This window comes from Delphinapterus leucas, chromosome 12 (genome assembly GCF_059928025.1).
Source record: "Delphinapterus leucas isolate spDelLeu-1000000601 "Yukka" chromosome 12, BTC_Dleu_Yukka2, whole genome shotgun sequence".
Lineage (NCBI taxonomy): Eukaryota > Metazoa > Chordata > Mammalia > Artiodactyla > Monodontidae > Delphinapterus > Delphinapterus leucas.
The window spans coordinates 71,249,379-71,261,997 of NC_143140.1; the positions used below are offsets into that span (position 1 = coordinate 71,249,379).

At 39.8% G+C, this 12,619-nt stretch overlaps 2 protein-coding genes across 12 annotated transcripts in view; one reads left to right on the forward strand and one right to left on the reverse strand.

Annotated features, from left to right (window-relative positions):
• Positions 1-12,619, forward strand: part of ARFGEF3 (ARFGEF family member 3) — a 188,386-nt gene that overhangs the window by 157,163 nt on the left and 18,604 nt on the right. For all 3 annotated transcript variants that reach the window (XM_022557697.3, XM_022557705.3, XM_089922040.1), the window contains 6 exons: positions 877-1,005; positions 3,018-3,194; positions 4,766-4,880; positions 5,667-5,769; positions 5,999-6,130; positions 7,909-8,030. In XM_022557697.3, the coding sequence (XP_022413405.1) occupies positions 877-1,005; positions 3,018-3,194; positions 4,766-4,880; positions 5,667-5,769; positions 5,999-6,130; positions 7,909-8,030 (778 nt within the window). The remainder of the gene's footprint in view (positions 1-876; positions 1,006-3,017; positions 3,195-4,765; positions 4,881-5,666; positions 5,770-5,998; positions 6,131-7,908; positions 8,031-12,619) is intronic.
• Positions 2,065-12,619, reverse strand: part of NHSL1 (NHS like 1) — a 336,607-nt gene continuing 326,052 nt past the window's right edge. For 6 of the 9 annotated variants that reach the window (XR_016395234.1, XR_016395233.1, XR_016395232.1 and 3 more), the window contains 2 exons: positions 6,597-6,713; positions 5,609-5,871 (listed from right to left, as the gene is read on the reverse strand). The gene's annotated coding sequence lies outside the window, so the exon portion shown is untranslated. Of the gene's footprint in view, positions 4,872-5,608; positions 5,872-6,596; positions 6,714-12,619 lie in introns of those variants that run through there. The other 3 variants (XR_016395227.1, XR_016395228.1, XR_016395230.1) reach the window with 3 other exon arrangements.

Below are 12,619 nucleotides of genomic sequence, written 5' to 3' on the forward strand. Positions count from 1 at the left end.
TTGTGTATGACTTTGGTTTTGGCTCCTATTAATGGGGATATTCAAAATTGGGGAAGTAGGTTTTTTTTAATGGGAGTATTTCAACGTTGCATCTTCTCATACAGTTTTCTTTTGCTGGAAAATTGGAAGTATTAAAATAAGATACAGAGTGAGCTATTTTGCATATTCTACTCTAGATACTTTTGTACCTCAATAAACAAACTGTGGTATATACATACAATGGAATATAATTCATCCATAAAAAGGAATGAAGTTATGATACATGCTACAACATGGATGTACCTTGAAAACATTATGCTAAGTGAAATAAGCCAGACACAGGTTAGCAGGTGCTGGAGTGATGCGGAGAATGCAGAGTTGTTGCTTACTGGTTATAGTTTCTCTTTGAGGTAATGAAAAAGTCTTGGAAATTAATAGTAATGATGGTTGCACAACATCATATGTGTAATTAATACTACTGAATTACACATGTAAAAATGGTTAAAATGGCAATTTTTGTTATATATATTTATAATTTCTTAAAAAAGGATTAAAGTGATGGAATTAAAAGGATATGATTACTTTGCTATCATCAACTTCCAATGAATCTAACAATTGTTTCATATAGTAGAATTTACATACCACATCACCTTCCTCCTGAAGGGGAATAAGGAAGACACTTGAACAGTATTTTTTTTTCTTTGACTTTGTCAGAACATGTAAATCATTTAATCCATGCTTATAGGCACTGAGGGCTACCTTACAGGGTGATGCCTTATATCCATATAGCGCTTGGTAGTTTTCAGAAGCCTTTTATATATAGTGTTTAGTTTGGTCTTGTGATGATTCTGTATCATGTTTGACTGAATTTCACAGAGGTCTGCTTTTGGTTTCCAGGTCTGATAGAAGTCTGGATCATTCTGCTGGAGCAGCTCACAGCAGCTGTGTCTAACTGTCCACGTCAGCACCAGCCCCCGACCTTGGATTTGCTCTTTGAGCTGTTGAGAGATGTTACCAAAACACCTGGTAAATATTTCTATGTCTGTCTTTTGAGGGAGTTTGTTATACATGTAACTTTTTTCAGGAAGGTATTTGTATGAGTGTCTATTTCACTGATGTAACCCCAGAGAGCATAATAGATGCTCGATATATATATTTGTTGAATATTTAAGACATGTCCTTGTATTGTTTATAGGTTTCCCACCAGTCCATTTATAAATAATGGGTGGTGGCCAGGTAGGTGAATGTGTAGAACCCCACTACATTCAGGCCAATGCTGTGGTATCAATGTCCCCTTGAGCCAGTTGGCTTTGCTCTGTTCTATGGTTACAGCCTTCCTCTGTGGCTGGGTCTCATATACTCCTGGCCCCAGGGCTGTCAGTAGGGCTTAACAGGTCTACCACTGACATGAACCAACCACTCAAAGGTATGAAGACAGCAACATCTTAATTGTATAAGGGTCATAGGTGATTATATTTGGGAAAAGACATCTAGTGAGTTCCTGATAGTACAGGAAATGGCCCTTGGGAATTTATTTCTTGTTCTGAATTAGTCAAGGTTAGCATGCACACTTACTCATCAAATTTTCCCAAGATCGGAGAAATTTTTTATAGAAATTTTAGTTTTCACTAACAGAATCAGAACCACAAATGAAACCACTAGTTTAATTCTCGAGTAATAAGAGGAGTTTTGTATTCAGTATAAACTGATGAAGACTTGATAAGTGATACTGTTTGAAGATCCATAGCAAAGTTTATATCAGAATTTTTTTCAGGAACACCATTATAGCTACTCCTACACATTAAAAATTTAAAGACTTTCTATCCAAGAATAAGCAGATATCTTATAGAATTAATTATATGCCACTATTTCTAAATCTGTTTTATTGGTCAGTATCATTTTCTACTACTAAGTGTGTATGAAGAGCGTTTTAGCCCAATAATTCTACTCCTAGAAATCTATCAAAGGAACTTAACAGTAATGAATATAACATTCTGTATATAATGATGTTTGATGAAGCATCTTGAATACCAAAATAATTATGAACACCCTAAATGGGTTAAATAAGTTACGGTAAAAGCATGTAAATATCTACAGGCATTAAAATGAATATCTGTGAATATTTAATGACATCAATAATTGTTTATAGGGCATTATGTTAAAATATATATAGCGTGGAGTACAATCTCAACTTTATGAGAAGCATTTGATAAATATACACATACACCCAAAGATAATACATTCAAAAAATACTAGAAGGAAATACATCAAAATATTATTTTCTTCTTCTTTATATTCTCATTTTCTGTGTTTATTATGAAAAGGATACCTTGCTTTTGTAGTCAGAATTTTAAAAATCCATCAACATTTCCACAAATATTTTTATTAGTGTTGTTCATAAAGCAAAATATAGAAACATCTTAAATTTCCATCAGTAAGGGAATGGATAAGTAAACTAATGCATATACAGTTTGAATAGTTTGGAACAGTATGTGGTAATAAAAATGAGGAATATCTAATTTGCTGACACAGAATGATCTCTAACTTGTAACTGTTATGGGCAAAAAATCAACATGCAGACCAAGGTTTACCTTATCCCATTTATATAAAAGTAATTTTAAAAAATCTCTCTTTCTCTGTTTCTTATAAATATATGTACTCTTAGTTTCATATAATATACATAGAGTTCAAAGGGTGAACTTTTTCTTATATGTGTATTTGTATGTTTATGGGGACTAAGGAATTGATCAAGTGATACTTTAGCTTTATCAGTATTGTTTGAATTTTTAACGAGTATATTTACGTATTACGTAATTAAAATCATGCAGAAACAAAAAAGAAAAATGTCACCAAAGACCATATATTTCCAATATATTTCCCAATCAGTGGTAAATTCTTTTTCCTTGCTCCTTCTCAGAATGGGGAGCTCCTGCGAAAGAGGAAAGAAGAGGGAAGCTCTCTGCCGTCACTTGGCACTGCCATTCTGTTGCAGGAGAGGTGCTAAGGTCACAATTCTGATGCTGACCTTTCTTTTTCAGGACCAGGGTTTGGCATCTATGCAGTTGTTCACCTTCTCCTTCCTGTGATGTCCCTTTGGCTTCGCCGTAGCCATAAAGACCATTCTTACTGGGACGTGGCCTCTGCTAACTTCAAGCATGCCATTGGTCTGTCCTGTGAGCTGGTGGTGGAGCACATTCAGAGCTTCATCCACTCAGGTATCTATGGTGCCAGAGCAGCTCATGCTGAGTCGTTGTTTAGTAGACAGCAGCATTGTCTAGAAGTGCTTAGTAAACACCAGTGCATGATTTTTGTCCTGGGAATTATTAAAATAGAATTACGTGGTTAGTGCCAGCCTTCTAATAGTAGGTTGTCAAGAAGAAAACTGGCACCCCTGTGTCCTCTACAAAATTATCAAACAGAATGCTTAAAATACATGTGTGACTAAAAATAAAACACCTAATGAGGTCTAGGATATCTGTGCATTAGGAGAGGGGAGGCAAGTTCAAGTATATAATAAATTAAAAAAGAAGAAATACCCCTCTAGGCTGGGGGGTAAGGGAGAGAGTGTATCCTATGGTCCTGCTGCATCTGGGGAGGCTAAATGAAGAGGCAGGGTTTTAGAAAAGGCTCAGATTATGGGCAAGAGGTTACTTAACAGATTAGGGGGGAAGAGGGGGGTCATATCTGTGGCACTTTGAAAAAGATTTGGAAGTGTGGGGTGGATAGTATGCTGAAGTCAGCAGACAGAGAGGGAGCTGTTATGTCAGCTGTGGTACCAGTGGAGCAGCATTTGTGAAACAGATACTTGCCATGGAAAGATCTGGAAATTTGGGAGCAGGAGGAATCTTGCTGCTAGCCCTAAAGGTTACAAATAAAAGGGAAAGACATACAGAAGTTTAAGGGAAAAGGGGAGGTCAGAGGCTCCCTTGTTGGCGAGGTTAGAGGAACTCATGAGAACTTGACCCCAAGGAAGAGTCAAAAAGCAAAGATAAGAAATGGGGGTCTCCACTAAGCTTAGTAAGGACAATTTGCCCTGCAAAAAACACACCGATCGAGAAAGAAGAAAAATGGGTAGTTCCACATGCAGGCACTAACTGCATCCCTAGGGGTAGAGTTTCTGTCCAGGTCCTGGCTTTGCACAGCTCAGGACCCTTGAGGATTCCACTGAGAATTGGTTCTGTGGCATCACAAGGACTTTGTGGAAAAGAACACTGGCGTATTCCTTGAACTGGGCAAACAATGTGATTTGGGGAGGTCTCATTTTCTTTAGTCTGGGGACAGCATGCAGACTGAAGCCAAACTGAAAAGGTTCAAGAAGTGGTAGTTGGTATGAGAAGATTTTTTGTTTACTAAGAGCATTTAACTCAATCTAATGCAACGATCAGCCGTAAGGAATGTTTGTTTTATCTTTCCCTTTAAGAATTAAAATTTTTTACTAGCTAGTATTCAGGCTGTATAATAGTATGTGTTCTATTTTGCTTAAGCAGAGGAATTATATACTTTGAAAAGTGTACATCAACACATTAAAGTGAGCCACATGCATTTCATCTTGATATATCTAGAAATGGATGAAACAAGCTAAAATTAGGTAAAAACCAAGATAATTTTTGCTATAATGAGTGTTTTATTTTTGTTGTTATGGCCATTTTTCTCATTGTTCTATTTCCCAGATACTTGTATATTTTTTGTATCATTTAGCCTTTCCTCTTTTGCTGTAGTATAGATGCTGTCCAGCCCGTTCCTTTGCAATACCGCTGAGTGCAATCTTGCTTTGATTTTCCTGCAGACATCAGGTACGAGAGCATGCTCAACACCATGCTGAAGGACCTCTTTGAGTTGCTGGTGGCGTGTGTGGCCAAGCCCACAGAAACCATCTCCCGAGTGGGCTGCTCCTGTATTAGGTGACATAAAGGTTCCCTGGCTCTCCACAAAACTGGAGTTTTTATTATGAAATCCAGGGGAATTAAATTCTTTGATGGTAGCAGTCTACTTCTTATAAATAGAAATGATTGTGCTACTAACTCTTCATTTCATCCAGTCAGCAAATATTTATTGTGTAAGTCACTAGACAGGGTGCTCTGCTGCCCAGAAAGGGATGTGACCAAGGTCCCTACCCTCAGGGAGCATACAACCTGTTCTAAAGGACAAAGAGAGTCATGGGAAAAGTGATAATAGGAAGGAGGAACTATAAATGCCATGAAAGGACGAGACGCCTGGGGAGTAGAGCAGTCAGCCCGACCTTTTGTAGTAATGATACTTGGTCAGATCTCCCAAGGTGGGTTAGCTTCCGAGAGGGGGCGACTTTGTAAGCAGAAGAACAACATGAACACATACACGGAGATAAGAGTTACAAGTGACAAGAGGGTTTTATCTTGTTAAGTGTAGAGTAGTGGCAAATGGGGCTGGAATGGGAAAATTAGTATAGAATATGATACATGCAAGCCTAAGTTTAAACAGCCTATTTGTAGTGGGGCTCCATTGATATTTTTTTTTTACATTAAATGGGTTAGGAAATAGTATTAGGACAATGGCATACCAGATGGGCCGAAGGCAAGAGTGACAAAAGACAGCAAGACTTGTAAGGGAACTATAGACTAAATCTAGGCACGCGTCTGGAAGGACCTACCTACCTTTTGTGACAATAAAATACATGAATTCAAGACTTCTTTCCTTTTTTCTCCTGGCAGGTACGTCCTCGTGACAGCGGGCCCCGTGTTCACGGAGGAGATGTGGAGGCTGGCCTGCTGTGCCCTGCAGGACGCCTTCTCGGCCACGCTCAAGCCGGTGAAGGTAAGTCACTCAGAGGAGAGACCGGGGCACCTCCAGCCTTCCTGGTGATCCTCAAGTTGGGTCGCCTGGATTCCGCCTCCCTCCTTGTAGAAGGCGGTCTCACTTGGTGGGAACAAGGTAGCTGGATCAGTACTTTGTCCCAGACACAGTGACAGTGGCAGATCAAAGACAGGGCCTGGAGCCATGAACTCAGGTGCACCCAGTGAACGACTGCTGTGTTTCTCCCCAGGATCTGCTGGGCTGCTTCCACAGTGGCACCGAGAGCTTCAGCGGGGAAGGCTGCCAGGTGAGGGTGGCGGCTCCATCCTCCTCCCCCAGTGCTGAGGCCGAGTACTGGCGCATCCGAGCCATGGCTCAGCAGGTAAGGATGGGGTTTTGGATCCCAGGGTCTCTGGAAGCTTGAGATATTGCTAGGGGTCGTTTCTGAAGGCCGTGCATCACCACACTGCCTTTCATTCCTTTAGGGACATATGTGTCCTGGCTCTGAGCTCTAGCCAGTGCTGTTCTTTTCCAGAAATCACTTGAACCTAGTCAACAGCATCATGGTCCTCTCACCATTTCTAGCTTGTTGCATCCTGCAATACCCTGATCAAATAGGGTCCTTTTCCACCCGGCCGCTGCACTCCATACATAACTTGACTTGCACTACTTACGTTATAAATAGTTACTGAAATACTATTGTTAATGCTAGACTATGAGTGTCTAAAAATGGTAAACTTATTTTTTTTCCTGTATCTCCCATACACAGCAAAGAGCTTAACATTTACAAGTTGTTTAATAAATTTGAGTTGAATGTTAACTAACCAGTAAAATTAAGATGTACTTACCGTGCAGGAATCACCATGTACCAATGACTTTTTCTTCTGACACATGGCAGAAGTCACAAAAGTTGGTTGTAAGCTGATGAGCCAGGAGCAGAGAACATATTCTGTATATTGGTAGTCCTAGAGCAGGGCAGATGGAAGGCACTTATTAAATATTTCTTGAATCAATGAATCACTAAATTACAGAAGTCCTTAACAGAATTTCCCCTTAGCACACTGATAACCCAGGATTCCCTATCAACAAAAAGAACTCAGTCACGTTCACCCTGTTAGTCGAGAAGTTTCCTGCCAGGTCTGGCTTCTGAAGCGCTTTCCCCAGCTCTCCTCAGAGAGTGGGACAAGAACCTCCCACCTTCAATTGCTCACATCTGCTGAGCACATTCCTAACATCCCGGACACGGGTTCTGGCCAGGAACCATAACAGAGAAGGCAAGAGGGTGGTCCTCCTCTGAAGGGGTGGCCTCTCTAAGTAGAAAGCCTTCACAGCTGACTAGATGAGGAATTTCCCCATGTGCATCCAGCAATCTTTCCACCCACAGCAAGAATATGAGAATGGAATCCTGTTCTGAAATAGTCAGTGGAGAAGAACCGCAGAAAACAGTTAGTGAATCTTTCATTTCTTCATATTACTTTCTTCTTCAGTCCCAAACCTTCTCCCATATTTACACTTCAGATAACCCAGTATTCAGTGATCTGATAATTTAACAAGATTTGGAAAGAAAAAATTCCTTAAGAATACTCAGGTTTCCAAAGGGAAGTAGTGAAGGTATATTAAATAATGTCAAATGAAATCATTTGGATCAGAATCCGAGAAGTGGCTACTGTTTTCTAAGTCACTTCTCCTATTGGCTGTTAATAGAGCAAGCAGCATGGCCACAGCAGCAGCCCCAATTAGTTTCCTGTTCCTGCGTGGTTTAGAATATGTACCAAACGGACGTCTAAAGCAGAGAAGACCTCTTACAAACATAGCCCCTTTTTATTTACTCTTAACAACATTAAATGTCAGTCCTTGCTGTTTGGCGTGTAATGACTTGTCACGTGGCAGAAGCAGTAGTGTTATTACTATTCGTGCCAGCAGCTAACTTTTATTGAGTACTTTTCTGTTCTAATGCTTTGCATATGTCAGTACACACATATTAATTCATTTAATTCTCTCAACAAACATACCAGTAGGAAATCACTACCAACCTCATTTTAAAGGTGAAAAAATGAGTAGAAAGAGTGAGCCACTTGCTGAAGGCCATCCAGCTGATCCCTGGCGGAGGCAGGTCGAGGATGGTGGCGCTCTGACCTGTACCTTTGTATATGTGTGCAGGTGTTTATGTTGGACACCCAGAGCTCCCCAAAGACTCCAAACAACTTTGATCATGCTCAGTCCTGTCAGCTCATTATTGAACTGCCTCCTGATGAGAAGCCAAATGGACACACCAAGAAAAGGTAAGCAGCTAAGCGCTTATAAATAGGACAGTTCATTTATCCCCAGCTTCTGCTCACTGTAATTCAAGCTTCAGCCAAGAATACTGAAAATGGTTGTCGAGTCACTTAGCAAAAACTTGCTAGCATTTTAACCAAATTTCCCACATTTCACATGTGTTCGTTTGCTAGGGCTGCCATAACAAAGTACACAGACTGGGTGCCTTAAACAACAGGCAATTAATTTCTCACAGTTCCAGAGCCCAGAAGTCCAAGATCAGGGTGTCAGCCATGTTGGATTCTTCTGAGGCCTCCCTCCTTGGCTTCTAGATGAACGTCCGTTCCCTGTGTCTTTGCATGGTCTTTCCTCTGTATATGTCTTTGTGCAGATTTCCTCCTCTTAGGAGGACACCAGTCATATTGGATTAAGGCCCATCCTAATGCCCTCATTAACCCAATTATTTCTTTAAAGACCCTTTTTCCAAGTATGCATTCTGTGATACTATGGATTAGGACTTCCATGTATGAATTTGCCGGGGGCGGGGCACAACTCACTGTATCTATAGCATAATCCTTTTTAAAAAAATAATATGAGGTCTGATTCATATTGTTTCAGTGAGAAATAACATCATTAACTTCTCATGAGCAGTACAGCTGTTAGGATACAGAAAGCTCAGTGCATGCCACAGGAAACTTGCTCTTTTTAAATACTATCATCCTGCCAAAAAAAACATTGTTCCTAGAGTTTAAGATGAAGCCAGTGACTGAAAGTTCCCATTTTAAAACTTCTGACACACTAACTAATAATAATGATGATAAGTATTTGAGTTCAATAGATGAAGTACAGGGAGTAGGTAATCCACTTTCACTTGTGCATGAGGAAACATTCAGGGAGACTGTGAAGCAGGGGAGCTGGAATCAAAACCAGGTCTAGCTGAGCACAATGCCTGTGTCCTTTACCATTTTCATGTTAGGGAGAGAGTGTGAATTTTCCAAAAGTTACCAGGTAGCATAGCAGCTTGATTAATAGACCTATTTGGGTGAAATTTCTAGGTGCTAACTTTTTTTAGTCAAGTGTGTGTGGTACATACAGAAGACTATGTGGAATGTTCAAAGGTTATCAAGCATGAATAAAAAGTGAAATAACTCTGAACCTGCCACTGCACTTCAGAAGTAGAACTTTACTGATATCCCACGTATTCCTCCCAGTTCTGTGCCCTGCTTCCCTCCACTGCCGATCACGCAAAAGTGTTGGGCATTTTTATCTATTCTGCATACCAATGATTGTGCATTCCTTTCCACAGCTTTAAGCGTTGATCTACTTTCAAATTTCAGTTCTTTTCTTACCTGTTTTCCTTTTTTTATATATTTCTAGTCCCTTCAGCCAATTATTCCTACTAAAACGATTTTTGAAGTGAAAAAGGGGGAGAGGAATAATAAGCTGAATTCACATTATAAATAAAACACAGGAAAAATAGGATCACCTAATATTCCTATGTTACTGGTTTAACGGTTTTAAAAGGTTAAGATTTAAAAATTTATCGCCATGGTTCCTCAGTTTACTTAGTACTTTCAATAGACAATTACCCCCTCAATGAAATTCAGTAAAACAGGAAAAGCACAAATTCTTTAGTAGAAGCCACTATGCCTTAAAACATCCTCTAAAAATTCTTTAAGTATTTTGCGTTGTTGGATTTGACTCATTCACAGGGGCAATCCTTAGCACAGAAAGTAGGAGAAGATGAGTTAGACGTTAGAAAAGTTTGTGCATCTGCTGGTTAGGTGCGTCCTGAGAGGTCCACATTAAAATCACCCATGGGGAAAAAAAGACTGGAACTAAAACCAGATTGCAACATTTAAGTAAAGAGAAATCTGGGTTTGCTTGTTTGTTTTAACATCTGTATTGGAGTATAATTGCTTTACAATGGTGTGTTACTTTCTGCTTTATAACAAAGTGAATCAGTTATACATATGTTCCCATATCTCTTCCCTCTTGCGTCTCCCTCCCTATCCCACCCCTCTAGGTGGTCACAAGCACTGAGCTGATCTCCCTGTGCTATGCGGCTGCTTCCCACTAGCTAGCTATTTTACCTTTGGTAGTGTATATATGTCCATTGCCACTGTCTCACTTTGTCACAGCTTACCCTTCTCCCTCCCCATATCCTAATGAAACTTAAAAGCTTTTGCACAGCAAAGGACACCATAAACAAGACCAAAAGGGAACCCTCAGAATGGGAGAAAATATTTGCAAGTGAAGCAACTGACAAAGGATTAAGCTCCAAACTTTACAAGCAGCTCATGCAGCTCAATATCAAAAAAACAAACAACCCAATCCAAAAATGGGCAGAAGACCTAAATAGACATTTCTCCAAAGAAGATATACAGACTGCCAACACACACATGAAAGGATGCTCAGCATCATTAGAGAAATGCAAATCAGAACTACAATGAGATATCATCTCACACCAGTCAGAATGGCCATCATCAAAAAATCTAGAAACAATAAGTGCTGGAGAGGGTGTGGAGAAAAGGGAACCCTCTTGCACTGTTGGTGGGAATGTAAATTGATACAGCCACTATGGAGAACAGTATGGAGGTTTCTTAAAAATCTAAAAATAGAACTACCATACGACCCAGCAATCCCACTACTGGGCACATACCCAGAGAAAACCATAATTCAAAAAGAGTCATGTACCACCGTGTTCACTGCAGTTCTATTTACAGTAGCCAGGACATGGAAGCAACCTAAGTGTCCATCAACAGATGACTTCTGAAGGTTGTGCTTCCTACTTCAGGAGTCCAGGCTGCCAGCAGGATGGGGTTGAAGTGTCAGAGCCACTGCTCAAGGAGACCATTTCTTCCAGGCACCTGCACTCAGAACTAATCTGGTTTTTGTTATTTTGGTTTGTTTTGAATGCTTCTCTCAGCATACGTTTGCCCTGGGACAAGAAGATGAGAAAGGCACTGCCCTGCCCCTTGAAGATTTATGGTATAGTGGGGAGGCCAGCCCAGTGATAAGTGACAGGATTTCCCTTCTTAGTTAGGGTCCTGTAGTTGTGGACATGAAGCACTAGACCAAATTGGTGGCTTTCACAGCCTGCTTCTTCAAAAGAGTGCATATTCAGGTCTCCTAATACCTCAAATTGGGAGGGGTTGGGGAGTTACCATTTAATGGGTTCAGAGTTTCTGTTTGTGATGATGAAAAAGTTCTAGAAATGATAGCAGTGATGGTTACACAACACTGTGCATGTACTTAATGCCACTGAATTGAACTTTTAAAAATCGTTAAAATGGTAACATCAGGTTATATATATTTTACCACAAAAAAGTTGCTTAAGTGATATGTTAGAAGGGGTTACTCTTTGTGAGTGACAGCTCTTTGTACATATTCCATTTTTGCTGAAAGTACGATGTTTTCTTTGAGATACCACTACACAAAGGTCAAGGTCAACCTTTAAAAAATGTATGGGAGGATTTTTGTTCTTTTTTGCTAGTTAAAAATTTTTTCTCCTAGTTTTTTAAATTCATGGTCTTAAAAAAGGGTACAAATGAACTTATTTACAAAACAGAAATAGAGTCACAGATGCAGAAAACAAACTAATGGTTACCGGGGGGAAAGGGAGGGGGGAGAGAGAGATTGGGATTGACATATACACACTACTATATATAAAATAAATAACTAATAAGGACCTACTGTATAGCACAGGGAACTCAATACTCTGTAATGGCCTATATGGGAAAAGAATCTTAAAAGGAGATATAGGTATATATGTAATATGTATGAGATATAGTAACTGATGCACTTTGCTGTACACCTGAAACTAACATGACATTGTAAATCAACTATACTCCAATAAAAAAAATTTTTTTAAGTATTAATGTAACAGTTGGACTTTTGAAATCAGTAGTATGAATGAGTTGTAATTTTGTCATTATCCAGTTATGGGAATTAGTTTGCAACATCATGGCATAAGCTATTTTCGTGAAATTCTAAGAGCAGTGAAAAGAATGGGAAACCATAAACCCAAAACCACATTGGTGGATTAAAATGTTGCAGTTGGAATTGAGAGTGTTTTCTTAGTACAGGAATCCAGCCAAACAAAAGGGGCTGGATCACCAAAATGTGAGCATTCACTTCTAATGTTGCCTTATCAGGGCTGTGCCCTGATTGATTAGGAAGTTGTCATGACTGGCGGGTTGCACCTGCTTCTCAACCAGGAGATCTGGCCAGATGCCTAGGGAGCATTCACCCTCTCCCACCTCCCCCAAATGCACACCCAAGGCCCACAAACAAGTCCCACGTCTGTGCTGGCAGAAAAGGATGCAGAAAGGAATTAGCCTGTGCTGAGTGAATGCTATTTTCTCTCCTAGGTTTGTTTTAGAAGGCTGCAAATTAAATTACCAATTTCTTTCATTTCTTTCTTATTAGCCCCATAATACCTCTAAAGTTAAAAAACTCTTCAGTGTTTAGACCTTCTCTATCTCCCACACTGGAAGCACTAAAGCTTTTATACATATGTACCTAAAGCATTAACATTTTTAATCCTGGAAAACTAGTTTGGTGCCTATAAACCAACTTCAGTAAGATTCTAAAAGCTTTGGGTTTGAAGATG